The 19,099-nt window shown below is 36.9% G+C and overlaps 2 protein-coding genes and 1 long non-coding RNA gene across 5 annotated transcripts; 2 read left to right on the forward strand and 1 right to left on the reverse strand.

Moving 5' to 3' along the window:
• Positions 1-1,804: 1,804 nt before the first annotated feature.
• cep55l (centrosomal protein 55 like) lies at positions 1,805-10,111 on the forward strand. Of its 3 annotated transcripts, none has more exons than XM_079851478.1 (9): positions 1,805-1,880; positions 2,050-2,263; positions 2,463-2,723; positions 5,503-5,547; positions 5,640-5,790; positions 5,886-6,148; positions 9,177-9,248; positions 9,353-9,478; positions 9,580-10,111. In XM_079851478.1, the coding sequence occupies exons 2-9, from the start codon at positions 2,069-2,071 to the stop codon at positions 9,787-9,789; spliced, it is 1,323 nt and encodes a 440-aa protein (XP_079707604.1). In that variant the 5' UTR covers positions 1,805-1,880; positions 2,050-2,068; the 3' UTR covers positions 9,790-10,111. The 3 variants fall into 3 exon arrangements, with proteins under 3 accessions (XP_079707604.1, XP_079707605.1, XP_079707606.1); XM_079851479.1 differs by having other exon boundaries at positions 1,809-1,884; XM_079851480.1 differs by having other exon boundaries at positions 1,809-1,876.
• A 640-nt stretch (positions 10,112-10,751) lies between these two features.
• On the forward strand, positions 10,752-15,411 carry LOC307146510. The gene is made up of 2 exons (XR_013819116.1): positions 10,752-12,029; positions 13,736-15,411. It is a non-coding gene; the product is annotated as an uncharacterized lncRNA (long non-coding RNA).
• Positions 14,549-15,743, reverse strand: rbp4 (retinol binding protein 4, plasma). Its single transcript, XM_079850624.1, has 5 exons — positions 15,519-15,743; positions 15,302-15,438; positions 15,108-15,214; positions 14,821-15,033; positions 14,549-14,697 (listed from the first exon to the last, which is right to left on the reverse strand). The coding sequence occupies exons 1-5, from the start codon at positions 15,618-15,620 to the stop codon at positions 14,678-14,680; spliced, it is 579 nt and encodes a 192-aa protein (XP_079706750.1). The 5' UTR covers positions 15,621-15,743; the 3' UTR covers positions 14,549-14,677.
• Positions 15,744-19,099: the final 3,356 nt, after the last annotated feature.

Genomic DNA, 19,099 nt, shown 5'->3' on the forward strand with positions numbered 1-19,099 from the left:
GTTACTTGGTCACAGAGACGGGAGAGAACACTTTTATTACAAATAACAGAAATGAAAGATAGATAGATAGATAGATAGATAGATAGATAGATAGATAGATAGATAGATAGATAGATAGATAGATAGATAGATAGATAGATAGATAGATAGATAGATAGATGGATAGATAGATACTGAAGACTGAATAAAAAATTTAGATTAAAGAACAAACAAGGTCAGAATAAGAGAGTGAGTGAGAGGAATAAAAGATGGCTACCATTATCCAGTGAAGCGAACACTGAAGGGGTGGAATGAGAAAGTCTCGAGGGAGGAGGAGTAGTAGGCATCCAGGAGGGAATAGATATTTAATGAGGAACCGCATTCTGCTGTGAACATCTAACGCTGCTTGAATGATGTGTACACTGAACTGGAGGATCAGCGAGCGGAGGAATGAGATCAGTGTGTGAACGACAGCTTCAGTTAATCCTAAGATCCCGGGATCACAGCTGCACTCCTGCTAAACGCTCTGTGTGTGGACTCCCGTCATTCATTATTTATTACAGTGGAAATCCTGGCAGGGAAAAAAGCTTTCTTCAAGCCTTTTCCCTCCTCTCTGGCAGAATCTTGGGTTAGCTGGATTTTGAAGATGGATTTTGCATTAAGCACTGAATTCACACATGAATACCGCTGCAAGAGTGTGGGGGATTTCTGATAATGAAACCCAAGTCTTTCAACACCCAAATCCCAGATATACCCAGAGCAATATGAGGCCCATGTTGTACTTCTGGAGGGCGAGGTGTGTGTGTGTGTGTGTTTGAGTGAGTGATAAACAGCTGCATCAGCCTGCTGTGTCATTAGTACAGATTATTGCAGTTGAGTGCAGATGCAGCACTAAAACCTAAACATCATCCCCCGCACAGCAGCAACATTGACCTTGCCAGAACCAACCAACAGTAAAGAAACCAACTTTAAAACATGTCCTCATTAGCCAGCACCACCAGATTTACTGACACGTCTGTTTTTGAAACAGGCATATCTATCAGACATGAGTATCAAAAGCATTCGATTTCAAAATGATTCTAAATAGAAGCGTATTAAAATAGACCCACCTAAATTACTTTTTGTATTTAATTATTTATTTACACATTTTCAGCAAGTCATAGCATTTTCACAGAGTAAGATCACAGTTATATTGTCATTTGAATGACCCCTGTGCATGAGAATAAATAACTTCTTCAATGAATTTATTTTAATTAATACTTAAATTAAATAATACCTTTATTCAGCAAGGAAGCACATTGATCAAACATTTATAATGCAGATTTCAAATAAATGCTGTTCTTTTGATTTTTTTTATTCTATAAAAAATGATAAGTTTTCGTAAAAAATAGCAGCAAAAAAAAAATCAGCTTTGCATCACAGGAAGAAATTACATTTACAATATTTTAAATGAGAAAACAGTTATTTTTATGTGTAATTACTGTATTTTGATAAAATAATTGCAGCCTTGGTGAGCATTGGAGACTTCATTCAAAAACTGACCCCAAACGGTAGTGTAAACGAAATGGAAATAAGAATAATATTATTTGTTGTTGTTGTTTACATTTAGTGCCTTATTTAGTTGCATATAAATATTTTAGACAACGGATTACATTACAGATTGTTTTTATTGTAATAGTGCATTTTACAGACATTAAACCGGTATCAATAACCTGAAGATAAAACTGCAAGATATTTGTTGACAGAATCAGCGCCATCTGTCTTCACCCGACGACTGCGTTCCGGATATGACGCAGGACGCGCAATATTTGAACTTGTTTTCAATATCACGGAAGTGAAACAGAACCGTTTCCTCACATTGATGTTGCTATTCTTCTACACCTAAGCATTCGTTCTTGTGCGTAAGTAAATACTTTATTTGTTTTAGACAGATTATTTATCAGATTATTTTGAGTCTTAAATCAAGCAGAACTTTCGCTATTTGATATACTGTAACTGTGCTTTTACTTGGGAGGTTCACGGGTCCTATTCATTTTGATTTTGTTATGGTTCGTTTTACACATGACAAAGCTGAGACATCACTCCAGACATGGCAGCGAAGGGGGCAAAGGAGACTCTCGTGAATAAACTGGGCTTTAAAAGCAACAGCTCGAAGTCAGCGGACATGGACATCGAGAAACTGAAGAGAGAGAATCAGCAGTTGAAGAAGAGTCTGGAGGACATGAAGAAAGCTGGAAGACATCAACACACACATCCAGACTCGGACAAAGCCAAACTCCTGGAGGTGAACTCATGCCTGCTTTCTACCTGAAACCTGATGGAGCTTTGTTTAAAATGTCAACAACAAAAATCAAGATGTCTGTGTCATTCTATGAATGTGTATAGAGATGTGTATATGTAGATAGATGTAATATTCTCTACATTTCCTCGTTATGAAGTGAAAGATTATCATCCTGCACTTATGATCTCTTTTTAAAACTCAGAGGATTCTGTCCCTGGAGACTCTGAGGGAGATGAACTCTCAGCAGCTGCTGGCGAAGGATCAGGAGGTGTGTGTCCTCAGACAGCAGGTGCGCTCCGCTCATGGGGACGTGGTGTCTTCACTGCAGACCCAGCTCGAGGAGAAGCAACGGGAGGTCGAACAGAGAGAGAAACAGTTTCAGGCTCTCGCGAAGGAGACCGAAGACCTGAAAAACAAGTATTGTGTGGTTTCTGAGAGGTGTGACACACTTGAGAAACAAACGGTAGGGGAGCTGACTTTAGACCCTTCGTATTAGGGCTTTCTTTAACTTTATTTTACAAGTGTACTGTTGAGAATTTTGAGCTTGAAAAATGCACAGTTTCTACTGCTGTCATGAACTACTGTCATGGTTAAATAAGATACTAAATCAATTTAAAAATAAAATGAAAGATTAAATGTGTATATATATACACACAGTCAGGGTTTGGCAGGGTGCCTATATATATTTATTGTAAATGATATACTATATTTTAGTTTATTTAACCATAGTCTATAACCATAGACACTGTGCATATCAAGCTCAAAATTCTTAATGGTACACTTCAGGACACTTTCCATTCTCTCGTATTAATTTAAGGGATAGTTCACCCAGAAATAAATATTCTGTCATTAATTACTCACCCTCATGTCATTACAAACCCTCCAGTCTCAATCGCTTTATATGATGAACAGATTGATTTTAGGCTTTTTTTCACATATAAACATTGATCAGCGAACATAAACAGAAGCTCAACCGAACCTGCTTGACGCGAGAGATCAAACCTCATTGGTTCTTGCTGAAGCTCAAGCGTGCTGCGTAACACGAGAATGAACCTCATTGGTTCTCGCACGTCAAGCGAACATGCTTGAGCTTCTGTTTATCATAACTGATGTGTGCGTTGATGAATGTTTCTATGTCGAGTCTCTTCGGAAATTTGATCTAAACCGCTCAATTCATATGGATTAGTTTTACGATCTCTTTATGAAGTTTTTGAAGTGTCAAAGTGGTAGTTGCGTAGCTGTCAATAGAGGGACAGAAATCTGTTGGATTTCATCAAAAATATCTTCATTAGTGGTCCGAAGATGAACAAAAGTCTTACGGGTTCAGAACGACATGAGGGTGAGAAATTAATGACAGAATTTTCAGTATCTCTTTTAAGACCTACAGAAATAACTTTGTTTTTATGTGCATATTTACTTTTGGGCTTATTAAAATAAGCACTATTTTTTATTTTTGTGGGTGTATGTGTGTGGGTTTTTTTTTTTTTGTTTTTTTTTTTTTTGCTCTGTAATTTCATGTCATTTAGCATCAAGGAATTTCCAGGCACACATCAGGGCATGATGAGGTTCATACACTAGATGGCAGCATTTCATCTCAAACAACCATTTTCTCACTCCGAGAAGCTGCCTAAACTAGTGCTGATGGAGTGATGTTAGTAGACCACAATTAATTATTTTATTAATGATGAAATAATAAAAAAAATTAATATTTGAATCTAAATTGTTTTATTGAGACGATATCATTGGTCGACTCATTCACAGTCTTCAAGAAGAGTTCTGACTTCTTGGATTGAGTTCAGAGTTCAGGAGAATCATGTGCTACCAACACTAGACTAGGGTTAATGTTCGGGTTAGGGGTTTGTGTAGGAAATCAGCACAGTGATTCTCAAGACCAATGAAATCTTTCGAATTTGCTCATAACTGGTTAGGGAGGGGTAATATATTTGCATGAAATTCAATAATTTCATCAAGAATCTTATGAATCTCTGAGCTTTGTGAAAGCACACAAATTCCTGCCGTCCATTTGAATAAATAAACACCGGAATATGTAAATAATATCAAATAAACACTCTTACTGGAATTAAATTAAAGGCAGTGGGCCTTAGCTCTGCCATGTAACTCCCATTGTAACCTTTTTATTATTAATTTATGCTAACAATTCATCCTTTTCAGAGTTCCAGTTTTGATTGGTTTGACAGGTCTCAGCAGGGCGTCGGTCAAAAAGGTGCTCTGTTTGCACTGTACAAGATTGGTGTTTTAGCTTATGAGGGTGTAAATCTGACATGTCATCACCATACAATCGGACATTGATTCTCTTAGCCAGCGTTTTGATATTTGCTGATGCCTCCAAACATACTGCGATACGGTTACATTTTGATTAGATTCAGAGGCCTGCGATCGGTATATGGATATTACAGTATTATGTGCCTATTTTTCACAATCAGTTATATTTTTATAATTTTAACTCACAAATGCAATCAAAATATAACAGGAACATTTAACCGAACTCTATGAAAATTGCAAATCCTGTATCTCAACTGGAATATCCACAACAACAAAAAATAATATGAAAAGTAATAAAATGTTGCACATGACCTCATCAAACAGCTCAGTGCCAATTTGACCTCTTTTTATACACTGACATCTTTTTGCACATTGCATCAATACATCATATTATTTGTTAGTCATTTAATGTATACATTGATCCAAATTGATGTCATTGGTTAAAGATTGGGCTAGTTACCCATAAATTGGTGGTTCAAACCCAAGAAAAGGTTATTAGTTAAGTAATTTATGTAAGATTTTTATAATTTATAAGATGCATTTTTCGTCTTTGCGATTTCAATTTAAATCATCCTAACACATGTATCTAGTGTTTATTTTACTTGTCATCATAATTCCTGTGAAGATTTCAGATGACGCAAACACTGAATCAACATGCACCAATGCTATATTTTCGAAATGTCATAATCATTTGTTAACAAACGAGTATTCATTACTTCATTGAGCTCATTGTTTCTGCATTAAATTATTACATAGTTTAAATGAATAAATTTGTTGCTAACTGTGACTTTGTATATGTACATTTCTGAAATACTTAACTTAGACAGTTACCTCTGATAATTGTAATATGGACTCATGCACTTTCTGTAAAGCTGCTTTGAAATGTGTATTGTGAAAAGCGCTATACACATAATGTGAATTGAACTGAATTGAATATTTTGTGTTTTTATTCCCGACAGGTTTCATCTGGTGAGCTCGCGACAGTGCAGGAGCAGTTGCGAGATGTGAGTTCACAACCCAAGAGTTCAGATGAGGCGTTCCTGCTGCTTTCTGCTAGACTCATCTGTTCTTCACCTCTCTCTGTTTTTGAGTGCAGGCTCTGGAGAAGAACCATAACTGGCTTGTTTACGACCAGCAGCGGGAGGCTTATGTTCAGGGCGTCTTAGCCAAGGCCAAGGAGTTTGAGACGCAGTTAAATGAAGCAAATAAAGCACTCCAGCAAAAGCACAAAGAAGCCAGTTCAGATGGTCAAAATTCTTTAAAGACACTCAAAGTGGACAGAATCAAATTGTGGATCTATATAACCCAGTATCATTGTTGGTTCTCTCTTCTTGCTCCACAGACCAGTCTGCGCAGGAGGCTCAGCGTGAGCTGGAGGCCGAACGGGCCCGTGTGAGCCGCTTCCAGGCAGAAGTGAAGGATCTGAGAGGGAGGTATGAGGAGAAGAGGAGGGAAGCGGCTCAGGCCCGGGAGCAGCTCCTGGAGGAGAGGAGAAGAGACCGAGAGATTCTGCAGGAGGAGAGGAGGTGTTCATCAGAGCGAACTGCTCGACTGCACGCTGAGCTGGAGGACGAGAGGAAGAGGGTGGCCGAACTACTCATGCAGGTACACATGCAGAATATGAACCTCATTTTGGGTGTTAGATCAATATGGACTTTTTAATTGCCCGTATTTGGAGAGCAGGGGGGCCAAAGGTCCTTCTCATGCCAATATACATTATGCCGTTTTAGTTGGAAAGTACAGAATTGAAATTTTGTCAATCATGTACATATAATTTAAAATATATTTTATTTGAATAATAACAGAATGCAATGGACTCGTTTAGCCTCAGTGGCCAGTCTGGCCGCCACAATTTCAATATTAAAACTTAAAGAACAGGACAAAGCAATATGTTTATTGGGGGTCATTGATGTTATCATTTAATATAGTAATGTGTTATGTTTACTAGACCTGCAATCATGAATTTTGTGCTGATGATAAATTGACATACAGACAATCCCGATTAATGATTTACTGTAATTCTGTGTAGTTTTGTTTATCACAATAAAAAAATGTGATTGAAATAGAAAAAACTGCACAATTATCTCAAATAATTGTGATTAGATTATACATATAATATACCGATTCATAATATGAGTTGTGATCTATAGTTTTTAGAAATGCCAAAGACTTGTAAGCAACTACCACAGTTTGCTATGGGAGAATACTAAACCAGAAACTCAGTCTAAAGTTTATACAGCATTAGTGGAAGCTAGTTTTGATTTGATGCAGTTAAAGGAGCACTATGTAGCTTTTCAACCTTCATAATATATTTCCAAGATCCTTGTGATGGTACATCGACTTACAATAGGTTGAATGACACGTCTGCCATAGCCTGACGGGGTCTGTATCGCTTTTACTGGCACTATGTAACTTCGGCGTTAGGGTAGTAACCCGAGCACAAAAAGAACTACAAAATTCGACTGCTTTACGGCATACGTCACTTCCCCCACCACTTCCTCAAATTTGGACGTGAGAGGCCAACCAGCGTTTGTTTTCGGCTTTCGTGCGTATGTTTTTGTCATGGGGGCTGTTTACACCTGGCCACTTCATGCGTTTTCTCAGATCGGATAGCTATCCGTGAAAAGACCAGCTGTAAATGCCCTCCGAAACGCATTCGAGACGGATTTGAATCCGATCCCTCAAACCACTTCAGGAGGAGGTCTGGGCTGCATTCCAGATGAAACTGGACAAGTGTAAATGCATCTGGTTGTTGAAACCACATATGTAAATTGTACTCCTCCCAAAAATGCTAAAAAAAATAAATAAATAAAAAAACATGTGAGAGCGTGTTATATGTTATAGCCAGATATGACGACGCTACTGGAACACGCATCACCGCAGATGAGCATCTATTCATCAAGCCAACGTGCAAACTATCGCAAATCAAAGTGAAAGTAAGTCGCAGACGCTTAACACACAATCATCATCATTAAAAGTAAAGAAATGAAATGATCTACCAGGGCTGTTACTGCTCTCTCTTATTGTGGTCTTTGATTTTGAAATTTTAGCTGATGATCAATAAAATGCAGCTCATATCTGTTGCTTTCGGTGACGTGCACTCCATTAAATCTGCATATAGCGCGAGACTTGAAGATCGGATTTAAATCCGTTTCGCAAAAACACATTTATGTGACCAGGTGTAAATGGAATCGTTTTGATAAATCAGATAGCTATCCGATCTGAGAAAACGCATGAAGTGGCCAGTAAATAAATCTCTTATTTGTAAACTTGTTTGCATATATGTTGTATGTCGTTGCGCTTGCTTGTAGTATGTCATTTTTTTACATGCTGTTCATTCATCCATTGCTGATAATTAGACCAGTCCAATAATTTCCACATATGTCTAGCTAGCTTTCGATTATCAGAGCTGTTAACAGACTTGCTAACAAACACTCGTTTCTCTTACGTGTTTTTTGCGTTATGTTTTATTGCCTAGCTTGCCTCACGAACTAGTTTGCCAGCTGAACTCAGGTGTTGTGAGGTGTATTTATCACGTTGTCTTGAGGGATATCAGACGACGCTGTTGACGTTGATTCCTGCGATTATCATGAGAACAGTTTTCAATATCTCACATAATTATCAGGACATAAATAAGCCTAACGTAGAGGTTGTAAATAGTGTAAACGAGCACAATTTGCAAACTATTATAATAAATTGCAATAATCATGTCTTCGGAGTCTATCTGTGCCTGTTCCATGCCCGACGCAGGTACCGGTGTACAGGGTGGGGGGTGGGGGGTGGAGGGGTATTTACGACAGTGCAAGTATTCCACAGCGACTCTAGGGGTCGCTGTTTGACAAAAACACAATTTCTACACAGTGTGCCTTTTATTAACGGCTGATGCCGATCTCAAAATGGCCAAATATTAACAGACTGATCAGTCCAGGCTAGAACTGGATTCAAATATTGATTTTCTTATTTTTATATAACTATCAATTTTAAATCCCAAGAAACGATTTTGAACAATTAAACATTTGCAGCGCGCCTCTTATCCAATACATCGCATTAAGCTTTGAGCGTTGCTACTTCTAATATGAAACAAAGTCTCAGCTTTTAAATTCTGTCAGTTTTATAACAATAAATACCCTTTTGGTGCTCTTTAATGTGGCGTGACAGATTGATGTAGCGTCTCATTTTAAGCGAAGTGGCGGCGCGTGGAAATAAACATGAATAAACATCAGAAGGTATGTTGAAAACTTTCCGAAATGTCTCATGTAATCGCTTAATCAGTGTTTCAAGCACAGAAAAATGTTGATAAAACTGCTTGTAATGTCAGGTAACGTTACATTTACCTCTGAAAAGCCATTCATCTCATAGCTCGCTCGCTGGCTAGAAAAATGAATACTCCAATGAGTCGATTTTGAATTGAATCAAATTGCAAGTTTTTGAATCGAAATTGATTCGAATCGTGAAAGTTGTGTCGATGCCCAGCTCCATGCTGCATTTCCCAAATACTGTCCATTTTGGCTTCCAGTGCTTTTGGGAGACGCATCCTTGGTTGATATATTGGTATATATCTACTCATTTCTTTTGACAGACATATTAAATGTATTTGCTAGACAAAATGAGCAATTTTTTTCTGTTTTGAAAGGTGAACCAATTGCAGAAATCCCTGATGAATCAGCAGGAGCAGAAGAAAAGAATCTCTATATTGGAACAACAGGTATTCAGATCAACACTAGCTTTCACTGTTTCATTCCTTTTTTTTTATTCCTTTTTTTTTTTTATTGGTGTTATCACCCTTATTTGTCATTGACCATCCTACAGATCCAGTTGTCGGCCAAAGAATCTGAAAATGAAAAAGTAGACCGTCAAACTTCACAGCACCAACTGCACAAAGTTTTGAAAGAGCTGCGGAAGGCCAGAGACCAGATCACACGCCTGGAGTCGTCCGTAAGTTCTGAGATGCTCCTTGATGCGTCCCGACATGATCATTGACATTTTTTTATCATGTAATTGTGTAATAATATGCTTGTATTGATCTTGTGCCTCAGAAACAGCAGAGAGAGGCTCGTTTCTCTGAGCCCAGCTCTTTTAACAGGATGGATTTTGAAAGACTGACTATTCAAGATCGAACCACGTCTCCATCTAAAGTCCATAACATGCTAGACGAGAGTATGCTGGAGTGTCCGAACTGTGGCGCTTCTTACCCCACCAGCCAGCACAGAGAGCTGCTCGCACACCTCGACTACTGCTTCAGATAAAACTTCATTATTTACAGTGATTTATTGTAGTCACCATTCTAAAGAAATGTTTCAGTATTTTATATTAACTTGTTTCATCATATATATATTTTTTAAGTAGTCACGGTTTTAAATTCTTGAATTTGAAAAGTTTGAAGGGACTTTTCTTTTATTCATAAAAGTATCTGTTTACATGGGACATATTTAAAAAATATTTTAATTTATGAGTTTAAATGTATGTTATTTTCTTAGTTTGCTTTTGGTGACCAGGTTTCTCTTTTATATGTAGTTGTTCCCAAAAAAGCGGGAACATAGTCCTTTACTGAATTGTCAACTCTACTTGAATAAAAGGAAAAAGACAGAAACAAACCCTGTGTTTGTCTTGTATCCTCATGGCACCTCTGAAGTGTTACTTGTCTAGAAACGACTCCAATCCATCAGTCCTGACTTTGCAAACCAAATCTGTCTTGAATTAGACTGCATGTGTAAATCCTGCATTAAACTATTTAAAGGTTGGATTAGGTGAAGGCACAGTAGCCAGAGGAGAACGAGTTAATTAACTCTTTGATTCCAGGAAGTGTCATGCATTATTTCATTGCCAGGTAAGCAATATATTTGAGTAAGGATAACTGGCAACAACAATAAATAAATTTATAGAATCCTTCTGAGAGCGAGAGAGAAAGCATATACTCAGGACATTGTCTAATCTAGATTGAATCAATAGATCCCTGGTCGTCTGTGAAGGCATATGACTATATATTATATATATATATATATATATATATATATATATAGCTATATATATATATATATATATATATATATATATATAGCTATATAAGCTATATACACAGGGCTTGACATTAACTTTTTTGCTCACCAGTCACTGGCTAGTGGTTTTCCAAAGTTACTAGCCACACTGTAATTTCCCGACAACATAATTGTGGCCAGTGAAAATGCAGTTGTTGGTTTTTTTTTTTTATGGGAACCCAATACACAATATTCTGTGCACGAGAATGAGATGAGACAATATTTTAACACTATTTTTAATAGTCTTTTATTCGTCTGAAACTAACAAAATGCAAAACAATGCAGGTGTATTTTGAAATGGTATAACTAATATAGGGCTGTGTCACTAACCATTATTTTGGTAATCAAGTCATCAGTTGATTATTTTGACAATTAATTGAGTAATCAGATAATCTTTTTTGTGGTAATAAAAACAGACCTAAGTAAATATAGCCTTTAAAATGACTTAAAATACACAAAAAAAATAACAAGGCAATAATTTGCTCAATAAAGATGGTTGAACTTTACATCACAATCAAATACGTGTTTAATATTGGTCGATCAACATTTAATTGAAATGTCCATTTAATATTTGGCCACCTGTAGAAATGCTACAGGCACTGTAATTTCATGGACAATAACATAGACATCAAAACATGCAAACTCCGAGAGAGGGTTTAGGCTACATTTATATTTTGAAAGTGCGATGAACAACAATTTGCAAATTTAGAAACATATCGATGTATTCTCCTGTGTTGACGTAGGCTTACAAAAGATTTGCATAACAAATCTGGTGAAATGATGCACGTTGCATTCCCAGGCTAAAGCAACCCAAACTCAGCATTTGCAGAGATGGAGTGGAAATGATGACAGACAGTGCAACACTTCACTATGAAACAAAGCGTGTTAGACTTTATATCTGTTCCCAAAATCACTTTATTGTAAACTCAAACAAATAACACATGTAGAGACTGAGCGTTTACTGGGAACTGAGACGCTGGAAGAAAGTGTAACCTGCACACATGTAAATAATTAAAGAGTCGTGCTTCACTCTGAAACCTGCAGCGCACAGCATCCACCTGCATTCAACTGGCCAAAGTGGAGAGACTGCTACACGAAATCGAGTTTTAATGTCAAGCCCTGTATGTATGTATGTATGTATATTTAACACTCTGTTTTGTATGTCCACTGTCTCCTCGCAGAACCTTTCAGAGATGCCCAGGTTGTGTGTATAAATGCAGTGGTGGGCCGCCTTCTCTGCTGGCCCTGTCAAAATCCCAAAACATTCTTTTCATAATTAAATTAAAGTGTCTGAACTTGTCTAAATTCAATTACTGTATATTTCAGTACGTTACGATTATATTTCCAGAAAGAATATTGTAATTTTTTGTGAGGCTGAGCTGGATTTTCCATTATGTCATCTAAACGCAGCTCCAGTCCGTGGACGAGCACTAGTAGGCTAGTATAGCTGGGTCATTCTATATTTAGGGGTACATTTCATGTCAGGCAAAAAGTCAGAAAATCAGTATTCTTTTTTGATCAATAAACTAGTTGGTTAAATAATATATGCCCTTAATGTGCTAAATTAGTTATTTGGCAAGCTTAAGCTCTAATGATTTTTTAAATATGTTAATTAAAATTTACATTTGATTCATTATTTTGTCAACTGTGTTACGGACAAATGCTGTGTCAAATGAAACATGAATGAAGTACCACATGCTTGATAACACATTTGTTTGAAGGTTTACCCAAGATTTCCATCTCCAGAGATATCCCAATCTATTTTTCTGACGGTTTAGTTCACATTTAAAAGATTTATGACATAAAAACCACACATAACACAGTTGACAGAGAAAGTAACACAGTTGACAGGAGTAACACCGTTGACAGGACACATTAGAAGGAAAAGAGAAAACTTTCTTTAAGATGATAACTTTCTTTTTATTCAACAAATGTAAGTAACAAGCAATTAAGCAAAGAGTTCAGTTAAAAAAAAGATTAATGAATATTTTATATTATCATCAAGGTAAATTAAGTTTTATAATGCATTATGACACTTCGGTTTGTAAGGACTGATCAGTCATGACTAAGCAGAAATAGATATATGTCAAATCTATAATAATATATAGGTTTAAGTCAATCATGAGGAATTCTGAATGCTTTATAACCCTTGACAAATGTGAATATATAATGTGTATATTATGTTATGGATACTGAGTTCATAGAAAGTGTGGCCATGATGAGATCAGTTAAGTTTATCCATTGTAATGCAAACCATAGTTTTAGGCATGGTTTTAGAAAAATTTGTAATTTTGTGTAATGTAAATGTAATTTCCATATAATGTAGTGTGAGCATAAATTGAAACTGAATTGCCAACATTGTCAAATGTGTTAATCCTTGTCAACTGTGTTACAGTTGATGGATAACACAGTTGATGGGTAACACAGTTGACAGGTAACACAGTTGACATTTCGGCCATTTTGGGGCCTTGTGCAAACTGCTGGCCTTGGACTAGTTAGTAGTTGACCTTGATTAACTTATGTTTTTATATTCTTTCTCTACACATTTATAAATATAACATGTGACGTAAGTTCACCAGAACATGTTGATAACACAGTTGACGGTCAATTAATCTACTCTATGCGCAGACAATAATATAGATAATATATTGAAGGGGAGAAGTTATGACTTAACACACTGTCTTCACATTTCCCTCCAAAAAAGGAATTGCATCACAGTGATGTTGGAAAATGTGACTTTGGAACAAACCATTGCTGATTTATAGGGGGTTTTATAGCGAGTAACACAGTTGACACTGATTTCTTGGACATACACAAAATGAATGATTAAATGTAGATGCATGAGCAAAATATTTTTTTAAACACCTTTCTCACAAGTTAATGATTATTTTGGACAAATATTATAAGAAATATATACAGAAACATGCATTCTAGAGCTAATCTGAAGAGCGAAACCTCACATTTACCAAATCGGACAGCACAAAAACAGCAACTTCCAGTATAGAATATGCCATTTTTGCAAGATAAAAGATGGGTATCTGTTGGAATTTTGTATTAAATGAATTAGAAATGTCCCCTGATATAAAAGTGATCATTGATTGAAGTGAAAAGGACATGGACATGAGATGTACCCCTAATTATAGAATGACCCAGCTAGCTAGCCATCCGTTGAAGCTGCCTTTTCCATTTGATCATAACTTTGACTGACGTAAGCCAATCAAATTTTGATGCGTAGTGACAGAACGTTGAAATTGAGATTTATACATCATCTGAAAGCGGAATAAATAAGCTTTCCATCGATGTATGGTTTGTTATGATTGGACAATATTTGGCCTAGATACAACTATTTGAATATCCGAGGATGCAACAAAATCGAAACATTGAGAAAAATGCCTTTAAAGTTGTCCATTTATGTTCGCTATTGTGCTGCATTCACTCACAAAAATAAATGTTTTATATATTTACGGTAGAAAATGTACAAAATATATTCATGGAACATGATCTTAATACTTAATACTAGCCTACTTAATGATTTTTGCAATAAAAGAAAAAACGATCATTTTGACCCATACAATGCATTGGCTATTGCCACAAATATACCCGTGCGACTTATGACTGGTTTTGTGATCCAGGGTCACATGTTGATATAACTCTTAACAGATCAAACTTGACAGATTACATGATCTTATTATGTATTTCCTCATACTGACCTGTAATGTGTGTGCTGACCATGTGCTGACCCGCTGCTCTGTATCATGGTGCAAGTTGCTCAACATTTTGTCAACAAACAGCATTGATTTACCACAGTGCTGTTTGTGTTGTTGGTTCAAGTGAACTTTGACTCACTAAATAAACTATGGTGATACTACAGTCAATCACTGAATTTAATAATGAATTCATACTAGTTTTGATTTTTTTAAGTTTATTTGAAAAGTTGCACTTATTGTGCATTAAAAATGAGTATTACACATTTTCACTTTTGCTTTGTGTAAAATTATTATCCATTCTCTTTTATTAAGTAATATGATTAATAATTTACATATCAGCTTGAAATATATAACAGATTACATCCACAGGAGCTCTTTTGAGCAGTGGTCATTTAGGCAGCGTCACAGAAACCTGCACAATAAAAAAAAAAAAGCAAAAACACATTAGCCCATTTAGATCTTTTGCATATACTGAACAATGTCTGATCATGAGTGCATATTCGTGATGATAATTCATGAGGCTCAGCCATCTTACCAGTGTGTGCAACGCGTCTGTATTTGCCCAGGAAGCAGACCTCCTGTTTCTTCTCCGTCACAATCTTCTGGTCTTCAGCCCTGAGGCCATCAGGGTGTCGGGAGAATATGAAGGAATAACCATCCAAGCAGGTTCCATCCTCATCCATCTCTCTGCAGGAGTAGTGGATGGCGTAGTTGTCGTAGTCGGTGTCAATGACCCAGTGGTCGTCATCTGTGAAACGGTCACAAACAGGTCGTGAGCAGATGACCTAACATGAGATCTGCACATGATAAATCTGCACTTACACCCAGTCTGGAGATATGCAGCGGCTCCCCAGTATCTCAACTTGAACTTGGCGGGGTCTTCGGTATCTTCAAATGTGCCAAACATGTTGGCGCACATCTCCCAGTTGCTGAAGAGTAAAACGGCATGCGAGAATTGATCGTTTTTTATTGAACGCAAGTGCACGACATCAACATCAAATCCCACTTAAACTCACTTGAGAATGATGACTCTGCCAATAGCGGCGGCTGTCATGGTTCCGTCTTCCTCCACTTTGTAATTGGCAACAATATTATCGAGAAGGAAAAGACCAACGGGGTCTTTCTTGGCCACGGCATACCATGTTCCTTGATACTGCGAGGTCAGTGGAAATGTGTGAGGAACAAAAGCTCAAAAACAAGATGTGGATTGAAGGAAAATACTGGTTGACTTACCCTCATCTTGTCAAAGTCCTGTTTGACGGTGATGTTGCTGACCTGACAGTCCTGCGCCCAGCATGTGGCCAGGACACAGAGAGCTATGCAGAACCTGAGCATGGTGCTTCTGTGCTCGAGCTGTGGGAAATGAGTAGAACAGTTAGGAAAACACCAACAAACGCCTCACTCGGTCGTCCGTCAAACACATCCAAAAGTGCGTACCTTGATCACAGTATCTGAAGTGACTATCGCTCGGCGGCTGCTGCATTTATATAGGGCCAAGATTCTGCGACCCTAGATTCAAAACCCCACCCAACGACCCAAAATTCAGTCTCCACCATCCCTGTCATTGGACAAAAGTCATTACATAAGAGCAGTGTTTCAGGTCTCTGTGTGGAGCGCGGTAGCGTTGACCTCTGCTCCCCGAATGTGTTTTTCTTCAGGTTACAGCTGGATTGTGCAAGAGCTTGAGCTGAAGCTAAAATAAAGGGAATTCTTCAGCACATGCCGGCTTGTGTGCATTTCTGATTCGTGTTCCCTGAAACCTGTTCAATAGGGAAAGTTTCTGTTTTGTGAGTGTAGAACCATTTCATTCAGGTTTGTAATTATATTTGCCAGCTTATATCTATAAAACAAATCAGAACCCAGCCTCGAACAGAAACAGAGAATAAATAAAAATAAAAAAAACGATTTCTTTTTTGGCCTTTAAAAGTAACCAAATGACTTTAAGGAAGGGGAGGGGGATATATCTGGAAGGGGATATTTGTATTTAATGACCCTACAAGTTCAATTAAACCAACATAATTTGAGGAACATCTATATATTAAATACGAGAGAAGAACAAAACACTAAACCGTGCAAATAAAATGCAAAATAGCTCATAGGAAAAAAAACAAACATACATTGACTACAACATAATCAGTTATTAATATTTTGTTGTTTCTCTCTTGGTTCTTTCTGCATGTGTTCAGAATTTCTTTATATGACAGCCTGACAAAATCCTTAACTATTATTTTAGTAATATTTGAACAAAAATGTCAATATATTCAATCCACGGCTACTATATGTTCTCATTTTCACAAATATCTAATCAGCCAATCACATGACAGCAGCTCAATGTATTTGGTCATGTAGACATGGGCAAGACGATCTGCTGAAGTTCAAACTGAGCATCAGAATGGGGAAGAAATGTGATTTAAGTGACTGAGTATTTCAGAAAGTGCTGAACTAGGGATTTTCACCAGAGAATGGTCTGAAAAAGAAAATGTCCAGTGAGTTGCAGTTCTGTGGGAGAAAGTGCCTTATTGATGCCAGAGGTCAAAGGAGAATGGCCAGACTGGTTCGAGCTGATAGAAAGGCAACAGTAACTCAAATAACCTCTCCAGAACATCCTTGTTAATAACAAAGAACTAAGTGATTGTGCTGTAGAGTATTTCATGACTCTTTTTAGTGTTACGTAGCTGGTTTTGCAAAACGAGGTTTGCAATGACCTAAATTCCTGGGAAAACCTTGAAAAAAAAAGGTAACTTATGTAACTTGTTACAACACCTCTTTTTTTGTTGGATGGTACATAAGGCAGCAAAACATTTGTAAAGGTGACCTACAATGCCATTTTGAGGTCAAATAATTAAAGGAATTGTTGAGTTAAAAATGTACTCACCCTCAAGTTATTTCAAACCTGTCTGAATTTCTTTCTTCTGCTAAACACAAAAGAAGATATTTTGAAGAATGTCGGTAGTTGATGAGCCCCATTGACTTCCATTGTATTTTTTTTCCTATTATGGAAGTCAATGGGGTCCATCAGCTGTTTGACGTGCGTTTGAAAAAATCGAACCGACCACAAAATTCTGAATGTTATATATAATATACAAATTATTACTTCGTATTACTACACTGCTCTCTGGAATACTGGATTCTGATTGGTCAATTTGTGTGACTTTCATATCTTTATGACACTGTTGTGCACACAATAAAATTGTTTTAATCAATTTAACATTCATTTATTTTAGTAAGCGTCCATGTAAAAAAAAGAGACTGTTCATTATTTGTCACTACTATAACGGAAAACTAATAACAGAGATATTGTGATGTCATCGTATACATTAATATGATTTCCAAAACAAACGCCCTTTCATCTTCCAACGCTTTATTTGCAACGTTACTAATACAAGTTAAGGAAAGCAGATCTGATATCAAGCTAAGTAAGCCTAATCTCAGCTCATTAGATCTTGATTGTTGCAGGCTGACGATGAGCAGCAGACGATCCTTGACACAAATGATGATCCTTTTTGGATGTTTGTTTGGGAATGAGGGGGTAAATATCAGACAACTCTGTGTTTCGGCTCAAAGGTGATCCTGATGGATTGCTGACGTTGTCTTGAATATATCAGGGTCAAAAATTCAAGACTTTACTGTTAGCCTGAGGCCTGATCATATCTCCATGCACCACTGCTCTGCTCCAAGCCAAGATCACTCAATAAATACATAAACGCACTTGTTTGATTGCGTGAGCATCAGACCCTACATACACATTAAAACATTGAGGGTGTGGTATTTTATCCATCAACATCCAATTAAATGAATGGTGAGCGTGGTAAATTTAGCATTGCTGTGTCTGTCGGCTCCTCACTGTGAACTTAAACGTGCCAAGCCGAGCTCTCTCCCTTCAAGAGAGGATATCCTGATAATCACTTTTACTTAATCCTGGATTTACAAAGCCAGGTACATATAATGCAAGGCTTTTTCCTTTTACATACCGTATGCCTGCTACCTGATCCTTTCCTTGATAAAAAGAAAAAGGAGACAGATCGCTTTATTAGTCTGGTAGACTGACAGATCCTACCGGTGTAAATAGATCCTGGGTGTGCAGCTTCACTCCCGGGTGTAGAGAGGGCAAAAGGCTAATAATAGCCCGATTTAGAGAATCTCCCTTCTTACTTGGAGAGCTTGAGAGCTAGGTTTAAGAAGGGCAATGCTTCAAAGAATTTGCATTTGGTGGTTGGCATATCATTTGTTAACTTTTTTGACTGTACTGTGTTTTCTCAATATTTTTAATCATGACTTTGGCTTCCAGTGTGTGTGTGTGTGTGTATTATATTATATTATATAGGCTAAATATATATATGGAGAGCAGCAAATCGGCATATTAGAACGATTTCTGAAGGATGACTGGTGTAATGATGCTGAAAATTTTGTAGAAATTAATTACAATTATTACATTGTAATAACATAATGCACAATATTAGTATTTTTGCTGTATTTAATTTATTTATTAATTTATGTATTTATTAAATCAAATGAATCCCATTTTGGTGAGCATAGAGACTTCTTTCAAAAACATATATAACAACTTAATTATTCCAAACTTTTGACTGGCAGTTAATAAATGTATAAAAGCTTCATTTTTAGCAGCTAGGAAACAGTATCAAGTTCGGTGTCAAATTAAACACCAGAAATCATTCTAATATTCTAATATGCTGAATTCAGTGCTCAAGAAAAAAATTATATATATACGTAACAGCACTGTAACTGAATATGCCACTTAAAATGAAAATGTTGAAACGTTTTTCCACAAATGTATTATTTTAGCACGGATATGA

This window comes from Squalius cephalus, assembly GCF_949319135.1.
Source record: "Squalius cephalus genome assembly, chromosome: 19".
In the NCBI taxonomy this organism is placed as follows: domain Eukaryota; kingdom Metazoa; phylum Chordata; class Actinopteri; order Cypriniformes; family Leuciscidae; genus Squalius; species Squalius cephalus.

Bases quoted from the DNA above. Each gene is read 5' to 3' on its own strand.
- cep55l (XM_079851478.1), top strand. From the start codon at position 2,069: ATGGCAGCGAAGGGGGCAAAGGAGACTCTCGTGAATAAACTGGGCTTT. The intron at 2,264-2,462 runs GTGAACTCATGC...TTTAAAACTCAG, and splicing joins ACAAAGCCAAACTCCTGGAG to AGGATTCTGTCCCTGGAGAC. The intron at 5,791-5,885 runs GTCAAAATTCTT...CTTGCTCCACAG, and splicing joins CAAAGAAGCCAGTTCAGATG to ACCAGTCTGCGCAGGAGGCT.
- rbp4 (XM_079850624.1), bottom strand. From the start codon at position 15,620: ATGCTCAGGTTCTGCATAGCTCTCTGTGTCCTGGCCACATGCTGGGCG. The intron at 15,034-15,107 runs GTAAGTGCAGAT...ACCGTTTCACAG, and splicing joins TGCATATCTCCAGACTGGGT to ATGACGACCACTGGGTCATT. The intron at 14,698-14,820 runs GTAAGATGGCTG...TTTATTGTGCAG, and splicing joins CAGACGCGTTGCACACACTG to GTTTCTGTGACGCTGCCTAA.